Below are 16,331 nucleotides of genomic sequence, written 5' to 3'. Positions count from 1 at the left end.
ACCTAGTTTCCATGTAAACTAGTAGAGACACGCCCATCAAATAAAAAATGTGGGTGTGGCTCACGTTGTTTTTCCAAATCAGCAAGAAAATGGCATCTCCAGTTGCAGTATTTGGGTTAAGCCTTCTGCTGCTCGTTTGCAGCGTCCAGTCGAAAGCTCCAGTCATCCCAGACGAGGATTGGGGCTTTGTAGATGTGAGGACATCTGCACACATGTTCTGGTGGCTCTATGGGTGCACGGACAGCACCAAGAACAGGGAACAAGTTCCTCTCGTCTTGTGGTTGCAGGTACGTACCTCTGTTGTAGTCCAGTCCTTTACAATTAAAATATGTTTACGTACAGAATGCAACCTTCATTACATTGCTATTGGTACCTATATAATCGTAATTGGGGAATTCTCAATGTCACTACATGTAGCTGCAATAACACGTCTTGTTTGTTCCTTCCTCTAGGGTGGACCAGGAGGCTCATCGACTGGTTTTGGGAACTTCATGGAGATTGGACCGCTGGATATTAACCTCAAACCTAGAAACACCACTTGGACTCAGGCGGCTAATATTCTGTTTATCGATAACCCTGTTGGCACCGGATATAGCTACGTCGATGATGACTCAGCATATACCACCGACGTTGCAGAGATTGCTAAGGATCTCCTCTCACTCTTCAGTGCCTTTCTTAAAACACACTCTGTTTTTCAGGTACCAATTATGTATTGTGAACACTGTTTTTTCATTAGTGATTTTCTACATTATTATAGCATGTGTGAGGATGTAGCTTGAGTGTTTTATATTTCTCATGACATGTGTTCACGCAGAAAATGCCATTCTACATATTCTGTGAGTCGTACGGTGGAAAGATGACAGCTGCTTTTGCTGAAGTGCTTCAAGAGGTCAGTTTAACTTTCCTAACGATTCTAGTATTGTAATGATTCTTTGTAGGCCATCAATGCAGGGAATGTCTCAGTAGTCTTCAAAGGTGTGGGTCTTGGGGACAGCTGGATCTCTGCTATTGGTGAGTGCCCCAGGCCACTGTTGCTATGCCTTTCCCAGTGGTTCATGTGCTCTTTGCTTACCCTCTGCATAGATTACGTCAACATGTGGGGCCCGTATCTTTTTGCAACGGTTAGTTCTGATTTTTCAGTGATAGTTCCTGTGTGAGTACTGCAATACACACTGTACCAGTCTGGCCGAAGTGTATATAGCGTCTCATAATCCCCCACCCCCCACCCACACACACGCACACACACACACACACACACACGCACACACACACACACACACACACGCACACACACAGTCGCTGGTGAACGAGGTGGAGCTGGCTCGCATTCAAAACTACTCTAAACAGACCGAGGCTGCGTTCAACAATGGAGACTATGCCAGGTCCACTGAGCTCTGGTCTCAGACTGAGGATGTCATTGAAGCAGTGAGTCGAGTGTAATATTGCTGGGCACTACAAAGTGCAATTTCCTGTTTGGAATATGAGATTACTTACCATCTGAACGGGCTCCTTTCTAAGCTCTCATAAAATCATCAAGCCATTGAAATTCAACCAACTTTTACTGTATACCCATCAGGGTGTCGTACAGGGGGGGAAGGGGGATATCCCCCCCCTAAAATGTGCATTCATGTACTAGTTGTATGACTGAGTGTCTACAGCTGGCAATTTTACATACTAACAGGGTATCAAAATAACAGTTGACCTTTTTTTTAGCAAAATGTTCTGGTTACTTTTCTTATTTCTCCCCTCTACTTTAAAATCCTGTATGACACCCTGCCCATCCACAATTACCTCCCCCTCCACGCAGTTGACTGATGATGTGGACTTCTATAACATCCTGCGTCATAACGATGACGAAGTGACGTCCCTTCAAAGTGGGCGTGGCCTCCCTCGTATCCTGCAACGGTACAATGCCCAATCACTCAGTCAACTCATGAATGGACCAATCAAACAGAAGCTCCACATTCCGGACAAAGTGGTTTGGGGATGTGAGTTGCTCAATTATTGTACGTTATCGAAGCCTAATTCTATTGGTAATAACTAACTTTGAGAACCTGCACTTGAAATTGAATTTGACCAGCCTGATTTTGTAATAATTGATACATTCATAACGTATTTTTTAGGAAGGTTGGTTTGTCTTTTGATTAATCTGTGTCAAATTCAAAAGGTAATTGACTTCTGTAGCGCAAGCTGGGAAAGTGTTTGAGAAACAAGGAGTGGACTTTATGAAGGATGTCATCGGCACAGGTCTGTGTTAGTGGGGAGGGGTGTACTTGTGTGATACTTATTATGCCCGCCACCCTCCCTCATACAGTGGACAAGCTACTCTCTATGGGGGTAAATGTGACTGTGTACAATGGCCAGCTGGACCTCATCTGCTGTACTCAAGGTAAGTCCCTGGTTATTGCATGGTCATGATGAGTTAGCAATTAAAGTTGTTTGAAGTCTACTTAGGAATGTGTTTGGTTCCCATATTGGTAAACACAAGAAAAAACCCAGGGACTAGAACACAGGTGCTGATGATGCAAGGAGCACTCAAATTAATTGGGATAATTTTATCCTGCTATAGTTACATACTCATGCACTCCTGGTTACATATAATTATTACCTTTTTATCACTACAGGCACTGTGGCTTGGATGGACAAACTCAAGTGGACTGGATTGCCCAGTTTTAAGGCTGCTAAGAAAATTCCCGTCTACCCTGACACTGACCACACTAAGAAACACACTGGTGGCTTTTATCAGGCGTACAAAAACCTCGCCTTCTATTGGATACTCAATGCTGGACACATGGTGAGGGTGTGTAAGGGGTGGGGGGTTTATGTGTGAGGTGCGTGAGGGGTGGGGGTTTATGTGTGAGGTGTGTGGGTGTGAGGGGTTTGTGTGTAATGTCTGTCTGTGTGTTGATATTCCATTCCTGTAACTACAATCTATGTACCGTAACCGGGTGTATTTCAAGGGTGTTTGCGGTTTTCGCTGATTCAGCACGTACCGCAAACATTAATTAATTTTATCACCACAAATTTAATAAAAAAAGGCTGATATTCCATAAAATTAAATCCGGTCATTCTGCGAAAGTTTACTATACGGTATTCTATAAATTATGTCGAACTTTACAAATGTCTCTCCTTGCAGGTACCAGCTGACAACGGGGACACTGCCCTCACCATGCTGCAGAGGGTCATCTCTGGCTGACTACACAAACATTGTATAGATTCATAATAACAAGACTCTAAATCATTCAAGAATTTCTGTGTTTCCATGTTTTTGTGGCTAATGAACTCTGATAATTATAGTGATAATGATGATTGTGCAATATGTAAAAGCTGTACATGGGAAAGTTGTAGTCGAGCGCCGCCGCCCTCCTTGAAGGAGGTCGGGAATCAAGCCTATCCACAGTTAATTGAGTTTTGTTCTGGCCTGTTACGCAATAGTATCATGAAATCATAATTCATTCTATGTGGGTGCTAACCAATAGCGATGAATATCATTTATTAAAGTGGGTGTTGGCCTCGCCTCTCACGTGTGCAAAATTCACACGTGGTACAGTTGAGTGGGTGTGATCAATCCCCTTGAGATACTGCAATCTGATTGGAGATCGAGGCTACTCAGCTGTAATTTATAGTATTATATCTATGGCTGGGCTATAATAATTATAATAAAGCAAGTACCGTATAGCTAGCTATAGTGAGTGCAGTGGCCAGCAAATTATACAGAAGTACGTATCAGCGTGTGGGTAATCTGTCATGGAACTCTTTCCTACTGTGTTGTTGTTTTCTGTTACTGCTGTGGTCAATGCTCAAACTCAACAAGGTACGTACTTACTGCATGTACTAGTGTATAGAAATTAGATTCAACCACAGTACAGTACGTGTACGTACGTGTACATCATGTAGATCATAAATAGAACTTGAAGAGACTAGATCTACGTACATGTAATTATCAGACGTACAGTACGAGCCTAGCTGGGCATGGCCCTGCTCCCGTTCTGACAGGTGGCCGGGGGACACGCTTATATAACATTTGTACTGCTGCACTGAGGAGTGTAACCCAATCAGATTGCAGTATTCTAAAATAACAATATTCATAGCCAGTTTATAATTTTATTCATGACGCTTAATACAGAGAGCAGTATTGCACAAAGCAGTACAAATCCTCTATAAGTGTGTCCCCCGGCCATCCGTCAGAACAGAGGCCGGGCCACGCCCAGCTGGTACGAGCCCATTCATGCAGTATTCTCTCTCACTGCAGGTTCGTCTCTATTAGGTACCCAATTTACTGTTCAACAGTCCTCAAATGATTTGGTGGTATCCGCTCGTCTAATCTCAACTAACATCTCTATACAACGTGACGCAATATTCCCTGGGGTATATCTCCCTAGCACTTGTGGTGATCGATTGTGGCGATGTCGTGTTACCCTAATCAAAAACGCTCCAAACAACAGAGAAGTGGCTATAGTCCCCCATTCAGCCGGAATTGCTCTGGCACTATTTGCTGGCATAAACAGTGATAGGCTGACCCTAATAGACCAGTTCATACTTGGCCCGCAAGAAGAGGTCAACTGTAGCTTCACCTCTATCGCAAAAAGCCCATCAGACGATGGACGTGTGGTATCGTGTGTTCGCTTCACTCCACTTGCTCATTTTAAAGTAGATTTATGGTTGTTCAAAGTTCACATCGACTTTGAGGATTTGAACCAGTCGTCCCTATCGCTGCTGAACGACAATATTGACACCCCGTATCAATCGTACTCTACTGGCCTCTCTCCGATATTCTTCTCTAGTGTTGATTTAGTTAGTGACAGTCATGTGATCTGGTTTGACGATGACGTCTTATTCACTGTTCTACCCGGTTATGGTAATTCATTCTCATCGGCTGAACATTTTTATGCTGACACCAACAGGAGTGTATGCTTTGGAAACAATGTGACGGACGTGAGGCAATCGAGAAACTTAAATAATCTGCTAGTGTATTGCTCAGACAACAATCTAATCAACATCAGCGTGATATATCGTGGGGGAATGAGAGTCGGCTTTAAGCGAACTCAAACAAGGTTTCACTGCCCTCAAGGTGTTTATATTGAGCAACGAAGTGAAACTTTAGCGCTGGTATCGCCCGGACTGTTAGATCATGTGATCCCTCATCCATTGAACTTGTCGGAGAGATACGTCGGTGACTGTGCAACGATTGAAGATGCCACGTATTTTATCGGTACTTCGAGAGACGGTAGCATTGCACTCACAAACCTTCTGGACAACCAAACAATCATTCTCGCTGACGATGCGCAAATCAATCACCAGCTGATTGATGGTCATGTGTTACTGTTCAGTAATTCAACTGTTTCTGTCGTCCAAGACCTTGCTTGCCACTCACAGCAATTCAGTAGCAACCAAACATATCTTCTGGCCACATTCGAGTTGAATCCTGACTTCTTATGTCCAGAATCAACTATCCCTCAAGAAAAGCCGACCAATGAGACGTCTTCTCCACCGGGTGATTCGATCGATCCTCGTCAACAACAACTCATCCTTGGCCTTTTAATTGGATTGGGTTTACCTACATGTATTGTCATGACTGTCGTCTTCATTGCAGTTTGCTTGTGCTTGTGCTATTGGGTGAAGTCTAGAAATAAGTAAGCCATGATACATGTACAGTCTATAGCATTCACATCTCTGTTAATTTCATGCACATTTGATCAGATGTGTATACTAATTGTATACTTAAACTATTTCTAGGGCTCTTAGCCAACGTCCGCTTATAGCACAGGCGACTCAGAGGAGTGAAAACCAAGGTAAAATGAATTCACTAGATGTAATTGGTTATAGCTGTGATGGTTTATAATGAATTATTTTTACTGCCCCACAGGCAATAAAATGACAGACCTACATCGCTCGCTCTCTGAGTCGAGTTCAGCGGTAAATCACTCTACTGTCGTCCAAGGGTCAGCACCAGAGTTGTCCTGCAGACAACAAACTCTTGTAAACAATGATCTTCATCATCCTCGTGGGACATCCACTTCTTCATTAGGACACAGGAGTCTTACACCTGACAATGATGTCTGTACCTCGTGAAACCAGCATAATAGAATTTCTTATTTATTTGTGTGCATGTGCATTTTCAATATAAATTTTTTCTTTATGTGTATATGTGTGTGCAGGTCGTTTTTCGATTATCAATAAACAAAGCTGTACACAGGCCTAGTACCTTTAGCCGGCTAGCTAGCTGTACACTTATGCTAGAGCTAGAGCCAGAGGCCTACCGGTGTAGAAGCGGGTAGGCCAGTACATCAGGATGAATTACCACTAGATCTATAGCTGGCTAGTGGTCTAATTCATCCTGTAGAAATTCACACAGTCTAGATCTGTGTGTACTGCCTTCTGCTGCTCGTTTGCAGCGTCCAGTCGACAGCTCCAGTCATCCCAGACAAGGATTGGGGCTTTGTGGGTGTGAGGACATCTGCACACATGTTCTGGTGGCTCTATGGGTGCAAGAACAGGGAACAAGTTCCTCTCGTCTTATGGTTGCAGGTACGTACCTCTGTTGTAGTCCAGTCCTTTACAATTAAAATATGTTTACGTACAGAATGCAACTTTCATTACATCGCTATTGATACCTATATAATCATAATAGGGTAATTCTCAATGTCACTACATGTAGCTGCAATAACACGTCTTGTTTGTTCCTTCCTCTAGGGTGGACCAGGAAGCTCATCGACTGGTTTCGGGAACTTCATGGAGATTGGACCGCTGGATATAAACCTCAAGCCTAGAAACACCACTTGGACTCAGGCGACTAATATTCTGTTTATCGATAACCCTGTTGGCACCGGATATAGCTACGTCGATGATGACTCAGCATATACCACCGACGTTGCAGAGATTGCTAAGGATCTCCTCTCACTCTTCAGTGCCTTTCTTAAAACACACTCTGTTTTTCAGGTACCAATTATGTAATGTGAACACTGTTTTTTTCATTAGTGATTTTCTACATAATTAATATAGCATGTGTGAGGATGTAGCTTGAGTGTTTCATATTCTCATGACCTGTGGTCACGCAGAAAATGCCATTCTATATATTCTGTGAGTCGTACGGTGGAAAGATGACAACTGCTTTTGCTGAAGTGCTTCAAGAGGTCAGTTTAACTTTCCTAACGATTGTAGTAGCTTGTAATGATTCTAGTATTGTAATGATTCTTTGTAGGCCATCAATGCAGGGAATGTCTCAGTAGTCTTCAAAGGTGTGGGTCTTGGGGACAGCTGGATCTCTGCTATTGGTGAGTGCCCCAGGCCACTGTTGCTATGCCTTTCCCAGTGGTTCATGTGCTCTTTGCTTACCCTCTGCATAGATTACGTCAACATGTGGGGCCCGTATCTTTTTGCAACGGTTAGTTCTGATTTTTCAGTGATAGTTCCTGTGTGAGTACTGCAATACACACTGTACCAGTCTGGCCGAAGTGTATATAGCGTCTCATAATCCCCCACCCCCCACCCACACACACGCACACACACACACACACACACACACGCACACGCACACACACACACACACACACACACACACACACACACACACACACACACTACCATCTCTATTTATTTTTATTTGACTAATGCCTAATGCTAATTCTAAGAACCAAAATTAGAGGTTAATAGTTGTTTTGTGCTTGCCACCTAGAAAAACCACATAGACCCATCCCCATTATCAGATACAATACAGCCTTATATAAGATAAGTCGGTCAGATTTAGAAGTATTACAGCAGCCAATATCAAGTCTAAGATAAGTTCTATACTTTATGTCAGCATTACCTCAAATGTGAATATAGCTTACAATCAGCATGGCCCCAAGTGAATAGCTTATTTAGTTCTGAATGCAATTGCAACAGATGAATGGGGAGGGTTGGTGCACCGTTAAAGACTCTTTAACCCATCATTCTCGGCTCTCAAGGCCGAGCATCTGTTTGCTTTTTCTATACCTGTATAGTTTTGTGCTGTCTAATTTTTTTGTTTGTTTTTTGTTTGTTTCTAGTAAATCCTTGTCGTAAATACACTTAATTAGCATCAGATGTCAATATAATTTAAAATTAAATTAAGCGAGCATCCCGTTTGAGCTAGTAATATGAGCAGTGGACACAATTCCACCCAAAAGTTATTTATTATTTTCTTATAATTTTATTTTGAAACCTCAAACACACACACACACACACACACACACACACACACACACACACACACACACACACAGTCGCTGGTGAATGAGGTGGAGCTGGCTCGTATTCAAAACTACTCTAAACAGACCGAGGCTGCGTTCAACAATGGAGACTATGCCAGGTCCACTGAGCTCTGGTCTCAGACTGAGGATGTCATTGAAGCAGTGAGTCAAGTGTAATATGTATTTTATTGCTGAGCACTACAAAGTGCAATTTCCTGTTTGGAATATGAGATTACTTACCATCTGAACGGGCTCCTTTCTAAGCTCTCATAAAATCATCAAGTCATTGAAATTTAACCAACTTTACTACAGTTCTGTATTAGTATACCCATCCACAATTACCTCCTCCACGCAGTTGACTGATGATGTGGACTTTTATAACACCCTGCGTCATAACGATGACGAAGTGACGTCCCTTCAAAGTGGGCGTGGCCTCCCTCGGATCCTGCAACGGTACAATGCCCAATCACTCAGTCAACTCATGAACGGACCAATCAAACAGAAGCTCCACATTCCGGACAAAGTGGTTTGGGGATGTGAGTTGTTCGATTATTGTACGCTATCAAAGCCTAAATTCTATTGACTTTGGGAACCTGCACTTGAATTTGACCAGCCTGATTTTGTAACAATTGATGCATTCATAACGTAACTTTTAGGAAGGTTGGTTTGTGTTTTGATTAATCTGTGTCAAATTCATCAAAAAATGTAACTGACTTCTGTAGCGCAAGTGTTTGAGAAACAAAAAGTGGACTTCATGAAGGATGTCATCGGCACAGGTCTGTGCTAGTGGGGAGGGGTGTACTTGTACCTGTGTGATACTTATTTTGCCTGCCACCCTCCCTCATTCAGTGGACCAGCTACTCTCTATGCAGGGTAAATGTGACTGTGTACAATGGCCAGCTGGACCTCATCTGCTGTGCTCAAGGTTAGTCCCTTGTTATGGGTCATGATGAGCTAGCAATTAAAGTTGTTTGAAGTCTACTTAGGAATGTGTTTGGTTCCCATATTGGTAAAGTAAACACAGGAAAAAACCCAGGGACTAGAACACAGGTGCTGATGATGCAAGGAACACTGAAATTAATTGTATCCTGCTATAGTTACATACTCATGCACTCCTGGTTACATATAATTATTACCTTTTTATCACTACAGGCACTGTGGCTTGGATGGACAAACTCAAGTGGGATGGACTGCCCATGCAGTTTTAAGGCTGCTAAGAAAATTCCCGTCTACCCTGACACTGACCACACTAAGAAACACACTGGTGGCTTTTATCAGGCGTACAAAAACCTCGCCTTCTATTGGATACTCAATGCTGGACACATGGTGAGGGTGTGTGAGGGGTGGGGGTGGGGGTGGGATGTGAGGGGTTTGTGTGTGTGTTGATATTCTATTCCTGTACTGTAACAGCATCACAGTATATAAACATCACAGTATTAATTATGTAGAACTTTGCATTTACAGGTACCAGCTGACAACGGAGACACTGCCCTCACCATGCTGCGGAGGGTCATCACTGGCTGACCACAAACAATGTATAGATTGCATATAACATTACTGTGACTCTAAATCATATAATGTGTTTCTGTGCTTCCATGTATTGTGGGGATTTTGTGGTGATGGTCTATGATTGCACAATTTGTAAGGTAAAAAGGAAGGGGGAATTTCAAATTGAACATGACATGACAATGCATGGTAGCATGCATGAAATGACGTTACGTCTAAGCGTTGCAGCTCAGCTGGGATGCCAGCTATATAAAAAGGCATCCAGTTGTGTGAATCTGTAGCTAGCTCTTGTAAACAGAGTGAGTAAGTGGCCAGCAAATATTATACAGAAGATCAAGAAGTACGTATCAGCGTGTGGGTGATCTGGGATGGAATTCTTTCCTACTGTGCTGTTGTTTAATTTTCTCTTACTGTTGTCATCAATGCTCGAGCTCAGCTACAAGGTACGTAGTCGGTACGTACTGTGTATAGAAATGTAGATCTAACACAATAGAGTACATGTTTACATCATGAATGCTCGCTAGACATGAATAGACTAAACGTACAGTACGAGCATAGCTGGGTGTGGTTTGACCCCCATTCTGACATATCATATGGCTGGGGGACACGCTTAATACATGTACATGTACAGGGTTTGTACTGAGGAGGCAGATTGCAAGATAACGATATTCATAACTGGATACGGTTTATAATTTTATTCATGATGCAGTATTGCATAACACAGCAGTACAAATCATGTATAAGCGTGTCCCCCGGCCACGCCCAGCTAGTACGAGCCCATTCATGCAGTATTCTCTCTCACTGCAGATTCGTCTCCATTAGGTACCCAATTTACTGTTCAACAGTCCTCGAATGGTTTGGTGGTATCCTCTCGTCTAATCTCAACTAACATCTCTATACAACGTGACGCAATATTCCCTGAGGCATATCTCCCTAGCACTTGTGGTGATCGATTTTGTGGCGATGTCGTATTACCCTAATCAAAGACGCTCCAAACAACAGAGAAGTGGCTATAGTCCCCCATTCATTCAGAATTGCTCTGGCACTATTTGCTGGCATAAACAGTGATAGGCTGACCCTAATAGACCAGTTTGTTTTTATATAGCAGACTCAGTATGTTGGGATATGGTTGATGCTCCTATATACTAAGCATGCAATGAAATATGCTGTTTTGGTATAAAAATTATACCTGATGGCTTCCATTTCAGATAGGAGAGTGTTGTGAACACTAGTCCCAGCTTCAGCCCTAACGACTTTTGCAGCAACAATTTTCCCTCTCCAAATTGCCTTATGTGGACCACCCCAAAGGTACCGTGTCCAATCTCTTCGAGAAGGTGAAGGTGGTTGAAGTGTTCTTCTGCATGTATGCCATGAAATTAGTATATATGAATATCATGAACTATACTTTAAAGCACACCTTCATCTCTTAGGCTCATCTGCAGTTCTTCGTCGTGGGCAATCATTACCATGCCCAGAATGTCTTGCTCAGCATCAGATGTGCCGGTCACTGCATATTCAGGTTGATTGCATGCTGGCTGCACATTCAGGCTGATTGCTGGCTGGAACATTTAATTTCATTATTACATCATAATTGCAATGAACGAGAGTACAATTGGGTTTGCGCAATTTGTGAATTAACATACCTACTACAAGAACATCTGACCTAACCACCATGTTGACAACATCATGTGGACATAAACAAGGAGCTTCACACACCACTTGCTTCATCCCTGTAAGAGCACATAATTGGATGCTTGTGATTATAATAAGCCGTATATATAGCGAGTAAATTTGGCAACAAATTTTAATGTTGCCAATTTGACAAATCAATTAAGGTGTGAGGGTATCCAGTTGTATATATATAGCTGGATATACTCAGTTTAACAACATCTATAGTGCCATGCAGCATGATCATAAAATCAAAGATACCAATAACTAATACGGAAGCCCATTAGGGCAATTCACTTCCTATATAGTTAGGAAGGTCAGAGTCAAAACTATAACTAGGAAGCAGGGGCGTTTCTAGAGATTGAAGCAGGAGGGTGCTCAAGAGCACAGAAAAAAATGGGGCTGCGTGCATAGCACACGCGATTTTATGCCCCTGCATTTATTGCAGCACGTCTTTCATACATTCAGCTCCTCCCCCATGCAGCCTTGCAGCAAAAAAGTACAGCACACTGCCCAAGAAACGAGCGGCTCCTACTACTCTCGAACAAAGCCAAAAATACTCTAGAGCTTCTCTCTTCCATTCTAGTTCTGTTACTATGTTACTACACAAAGCATCTAGCTACAATAATTTTATGTGTATCAAAATGTATAATGTTGTGGTTTGTAGCCCAGAATCTATAGTACCGGTACTATAGCTCATAGTTCCCTGCTAAATACATTCAAATGGGATCTAATACCGTATAGCGCGAAATTTTCGAGGCACTTATATTTCGTGGATTAGCCTCTAAAACTATTTCGTTGCACAATGTTCGCGGAATGACTGCTTACCGGAAGCCACGCCTTTAAATCTTGCACGTTATAGCAGGTAAAGAACGATTTTCGTGGACTTAATTTTCGTGTAGGATTGCTAACCCACGAAATCCACGAAAATTAAGCCCCTCGAAAATTTCGCGCTATACGGTACATGCATAGTGTGATAATAAGACATAATTATGAGTCAGTTATCTTGTAGGATCTCCATGCACTATTCTCCAGGGGTACATCCTAGCAAACTGGTCAATCACTGCAATGGGGATGTCCAGTAATTCTAGTGTTAGTCATTGCTTTGCAGTATCTCTCAGTGGAGCAAGAGGTGACTGGGAGAGTGCAGAGGATCTTGATCAGCTATTATGCATTACATAACAACATTGGAATGGCAATGGCAATGCTGATTGCGCATGCTCAATTGGGCGTGGTCATTACTTGTAACCGTGAGATAGAGCTGCATGTATCTCTGGAGCTGCACAGTTAGCTAGCTAGCTAGCTACTGAGTGATAGAATTAGTTTCATGGTTGTCTGGGAGGACAGGGGGGTACTCAAGCCCCCAAAGCCCCCCATTGTATACGCCACTGGGAAGGGAGGCCATGTGGAAATAATGCAACTTGGAAGTGAAGGAGATGGGAAACTGCAACTGTTTGCAATGCATTGTGCATGCATGCGCTGAACACAATGCCACGTGCTTATGGTTTGCCCCTGACGACAGTTGCTGTTTTCGTGGGTATTCGCGGTTCAATGCCCTCGAAAAACACAAAAATTTCCCTCTATACATGTATACGATGTTAGTGGACAATAACTATATCTCTGCTACTTCTGTCTGTTATTTGTGCAGTGGCCTTGTAACCAGCCAAGTTAGCTGCTTGCAGAGCAACTTTAGAATTGCTTCCTTGGAAGTACTGATAGACAACTTATATCTAAACAGCTATAGTAGACATAAAAGTTATACTGCAACTGTACAGCTAAAAATAATACTCACACAAAATCAATTATAACTTAGTGTGCAATAATTATTGTGGTTTAGATCTCTCCCACGCATTCATGCACACACTACATTCCAAGCATTCCGTTGGGACGAGTCGTAGCCAGTCTCTTTCCCTAAAGAAAGGGGCGTGGTTTCCAGTCTAAGTATTTTTATGGGTAGCAGCACATATAGTACCACTAGTAGGTCAAACATTGCGACGATTTACCGATAATGCCGTTGAAATTGCTAGTTCCTCATGTGATTTTCTAAGCCTAAGTATAGTCCATGTATCAACAGACAAAATGCTAATTTTTTACCAACAGGCTGGAGTGCTTTTTATTTTTATTAGTGTTTGCATCCCATAAATGTACCCCCATTGTCTCATTGAGCATGGTAGACGCTTCATATAGATGCCACATTGTAGTAGAATGATCACAAGTGATGGTGAAGAAATACAATGATCATAATTATACTACTATCTACATTCAGGTGCGAAGCAGAAGGTCTCGAGGTATCATCATACAGTGTCAAGATCAATCTACCTGCTCAATGATACAACACAAGAATAATGATTAACTCAATCTCAGAAGCCATATTGTTTACAAACACAAAATTGTTCTGAGATGTTATCATATACCATTCCTCATACATATACCAAGTTTCGTGCAATTTTGAAGAGGTCACGTTTTAAATTTCGTTGAATTGATACAGAATGACCCTTCTGGCTTCTGTGTATAGTTGACTTCTGGCTTCTGCATGTGTAACCAAGTGACTATATATGAGTTATTGTTATTGTATTATTCTTTAATTGTAAGGCGTGGGCCTTAGGGCTGCCACGTCATACTGTTGTCATGTGATGCCTTAGGGCAGTCTTGTGTTATACGAATTATTCTGAAAGCTATTGAGTTCAGTGGGGAGCTTCTCTGGGGCATGCATTATTAAGCTTATAGGCCTGGGGTCTAGCTAGCGAAGTTACACATGCATAAGCTAATATAATTATACCGGTACTTATAGTGCATGCATGCATGCATTGTAGCCGAGGAAATTAGATCTGTGAATCCATGCATGCAGTTTGTGTGGTTTTTACCTGGAATGTTGCTTTTGCTACAGGTGTACTGTCTTTCTTTTAATTCCAGTGCCACTCTATAATAGAAGCGCCAAGTTCACAAAATATTTTTAATTGAGCGCCAGGTAAATTGTGAAATTTGTTTTTTGCTGGCGGGTAATTAGATATAACGTGGCCTTTAATCGAGGATCTATACATATATACAACTGACAACTGATCTATATGATAGCCTTGTGGAAACAGCTACACGTTCTATTGCTAAGCGCCACTCGAATGTAAGCGCCAAACTGGAATTTATAGTTTTTCTTGTTCTATTTGTGCACCGGAAAATAATAAGTGGCGCTGTAATTAGAAGAAAGACGGTATTATTCAATTTACTGCATGCATGTATACGAGCTAGTGTGGTGCAGTGTTATTATTGCTGGTGGTTAGACTATATATACCTGGAATGATGAACAGTCCTAGGGAATCCCGGCATCCTTACATCAATAGATAACTATCTTATGCTTATAATTATGAGTATACATGCAGGCTGAGTATATTATAGGATCAATGACCATTTAGTCTCGCGGACCCAGACCCTGAATATCGTGGCGCTCAAAGTGGCTGATAAATGTTTATAGTAAGTTGTGAAACCGCACAGCTGCACTGCTAGATTTGGCAAATCTAATTATGAGGTTTCACATATCCGTCCCTCCAACCACTAACCACCTGTCAATGCAAACAGCTGGTCCACGAGACTAATGACCATTCCCTGCAATCACTCTTCACTGCACTTCCCTTAATTAAGTTGCTAAAAGATTTTTATATTAATATGAAGATTTCAATGATTGCCAGTGTGGCTTTGCTATCTCTCCTGTATATGGCCGTGGCCTCTTCTGCTCTCTCTTCAAACCAACAAGATGGCCCAGGTATAATATATCATGATGATTGTATATACATTACACCAACACCACTATAGAATTCATGCCAAAGTAGATAACATGCATGCATGCATCATTTATTTAGTTGGTTCACTATAATTGTCATAAAATTTACTACATTTCGTGAGCAATACTATAATTATTATCCCAAGATGGCCCATTGCAAGTATATATATATGATATACAGACTCTCGTTAATCCAGTCACCCTTGGGACAGTGTAGCTTGCATGGCTGGAATAGCGAGGTGGCTGCATTTCAGAAAATAGTCGCAGCTAAAAAAAACGACCTTACTTCAAATCTATTTTGCAGTTTTGTCTCGAGGATAATGAAGTCATTCTGCTCTATTTAAGTGTGATACAATTTTATCTGCCAAACCACAGTATACTGGCCAGTATAATTATTTCATACGAAAGTGACACCATTAATTTTAGTCGGTTCACATGTTCGATATAGTTGTTGTATGAGAATATGAGAATTATTATTTTTATACAGTTCGTGAGCAAATATACTATTATCAGCAGAAGAATGCTCAGATACAACAAGATGGCCCTGGTAAGTATATATGTATATAATTATATATACAACATCACTTTAGACACTAGTTGATAAGATCTACATGGGAAGTACATGGGAAAAGTGCCTCAGAGCAGGTATACTAAGTCCAATTTACTTAGTATACAATACATATAGTATTCCGTTGTCAAATAATCATGCATGTATATTGTAATCAAGCGGTTTGTGCATGCGCACTAGTATCTAGACACTGTTTTGTCGGTGTCCATGTGATTTAGAAGCCCTCAGCCACTTGTAGTGTACCCTCGCTACGCTCGGGATACTAAATCAGTGCCTTTGGGCTTCTAAATCCCACAGACACCTCCAAAACAGTGTGTAGTGTGTTAGCCTAGCTGAGTCACTAGCTAAACTGATAGGGGTTCAGTAAGCAACAAGATCATGGCAGTAAAACTGCATGAATATAATACACAGCCCATGCACTGACTTAAATACACACAAAACAGGACTAACTAGGAAATTATAGGTATAAATAACTCTAATGACCTAGGCCTAACTAAATATAGTCTATACTACAAGTGTCTAACTATATGCAAAAACACATATGTTATATATATGGGATGCATCATCGTATTTTAGTGTTAAAATGCCGGACAGAAATTTATGTCAT

The 16,331-nt window shown here is 41.7% G+C and overlaps 4 protein-coding genes and 1 long non-coding RNA gene across 9 annotated transcripts in view; 4 read left to right on the top strand and 1 right to left on the bottom strand.

The window, feature by feature from the left end:
- Positions 1-7: 7 nt before the first annotated feature.
- LOC135351182 (retinoid-inducible serine carboxypeptidase-like) lies at positions 8-3,326 on the top strand. The gene is made up of 11 exons (XM_064550128.1): positions 8-287; positions 453-698; positions 815-889; positions 939-1,011; positions 1,084-1,121; positions 1,297-1,425; positions 1,808-1,988; positions 2,185-2,247; positions 2,315-2,389; positions 2,625-2,794; positions 3,137-3,326. The coding sequence occupies exons 1-11, from the start codon at positions 48-50 to the stop codon at positions 3,194-3,196; spliced, it is 1,350 nt and encodes a 449-aa protein (XP_064406198.1). The 5' UTR covers positions 8-47; the 3' UTR covers positions 3,197-3,326.
- Positions 3,327-3,566: 240 nt separating this feature from the next.
- Positions 3,567-6,145, top strand: LOC135351176 (uncharacterized). The gene is made up of 4 exons (XM_064550125.1): positions 3,567-3,814; positions 4,253-5,633; positions 5,737-5,792; positions 5,867-6,145. Exons 1-4 carry the CDS (start codon positions 3,748-3,750, stop codon positions 6,070-6,072), a joined length of 1,710 nt encoding a protein of 569 aa, XP_064406195.1. The 5' UTR covers positions 3,567-3,747; the 3' UTR covers positions 6,073-6,145.
- A 1-nt stretch (position 6,146) lies between these two features.
- LOC135351397 (retinoid-inducible serine carboxypeptidase-like) lies at positions 6,147-9,858 on the top strand. Its single transcript, XM_064550383.1, has 12 exons — positions 6,147-6,188; positions 6,361-6,528; positions 6,694-6,939; positions 7,059-7,133; positions 7,202-7,274; positions 7,347-7,384; positions 8,244-8,372; positions 8,566-8,746; positions 8,933-8,986; positions 9,060-9,135; positions 9,363-9,536; positions 9,675-9,858. Exons 1-12 carry the CDS (start codon positions 6,147-6,149, stop codon positions 9,760-9,762), a joined length of 1,344 nt encoding a protein of 447 aa, XP_064406453.1. The 3' UTR covers positions 9,763-9,858.
- A 3,742-nt stretch (positions 9,859-13,600) lies between these two features.
- Positions 13,601-14,747, bottom strand: LOC135351179 (uncharacterized). 2 transcript variants are annotated; one of them, XR_010399413.1, is made up of 2 exons: positions 14,671-14,747; positions 13,601-13,913 (listed from the first exon to the last, which is right to left on the bottom strand). It is a non-coding gene; the product is annotated as an uncharacterized LOC135351179 (long non-coding RNA). The 2 variants fall into 2 exon arrangements; XR_010399412.1 differs by lacking the exon at positions 14,671-14,747 and adding an exon at positions 14,249-14,371.
- A 203-nt stretch (positions 14,748-14,950) lies between these two features.
- The window catches only part of LOC135351173 (retinoid-inducible serine carboxypeptidase-like), a 30,219-nt gene continuing 28,838 nt past the window's right edge, over positions 14,951-16,331 (top strand). For all 4 annotated transcript variants that reach the window (XM_064550116.1, XM_064550115.1, XM_064550120.1 and 1 more), the window contains exons 1-2: positions 14,951-15,138; positions 15,644-15,703. In XM_064550116.1, the coding sequence (XP_064406186.1) occupies positions 15,042-15,138; positions 15,644-15,703 (157 nt within the window). In that variant the 5' untranslated portion in view covers positions 14,951-15,041. The remainder of the gene's footprint in view (positions 15,139-15,643; positions 15,704-16,331) is intronic.

Source organism: Halichondria panicea, chromosome 17, assembly GCF_963675165.1.
Source record: "Halichondria panicea chromosome 17, odHalPani1.1, whole genome shotgun sequence".
Taxonomy (NCBI): Eukaryota; Metazoa; Porifera; class Demospongiae; order Suberitida; family Halichondriidae; genus Halichondria; species Halichondria panicea.
Note: the sequence above shows the minus strand (reverse complement) of the source record. Positions and strands in the feature narration are given on the sequence as shown.

What these genes read in the sequence shown, in the direction of transcription:
- LOC135351176 (XM_064550125.1), top strand. Translation starts at nt 3,748, where the DNA reads ATGGAACTCTTTCCTACTGTGTTGTTGTTTTCTGTTACTGCTGTGGTC. An exon ending in CAATGCTCAAACTCAACAAG is followed by an intron (nt 3,815 to 4,252) that starts GTACGTACTTAC and finishes CTCTCACTGCAG; the next exon opens with GTTCGTCTCTATTAGGTACC. An exon ending in TCAGAGGAGTGAAAACCAAG is followed by an intron (nt 5,793 to 5,866) that starts GTAAAATGAATT and finishes ACTGCCCCACAG; the next exon opens with GCAATAAAATGACAGACCTA.
- LOC135351182 (XM_064550128.1), top strand. Translation starts at nt 48, where the DNA reads ATGTGGGTGTGGCTCACGTTGTTTTTCCAAATCAGCAAGAAAATGGCA. An exon ending in AAACACACTCTGTTTTTCAG is followed by an intron (nt 699 to 814) that starts GTACCAATTATG and finishes GTGTTCACGCAG; the next exon opens with AAAATGCCATTCTACATATT. An exon ending in TTGCTGAAGTGCTTCAAGAG is followed by an intron (nt 890 to 938) that starts GTCAGTTTAACT and finishes GATTCTTTGTAG; the next exon opens with GCCATCAATGCAGGGAATGT.
- LOC135351397 (XM_064550383.1), top strand. Translation starts at nt 6,147, where the DNA reads ATGTGTGTGCAGGTCGTTTTTCGATTATCAATAAACAAAGCT. An exon ending in CTCTCGTCTTATGGTTGCAG is followed by an intron (nt 6,529 to 6,693) that starts GTACGTACCTCT and finishes TCCTTCCTCTAG; the next exon opens with GGTGGACCAGGAAGCTCATC. An exon ending in GGACAAAGTGGTTTGGGGAT is followed by an intron (nt 8,747 to 8,932) that starts GTGAGTTGTTCG and finishes TGACTTCTGTAG; the next exon opens with CGCAAGTGTTTGAGAAACAA.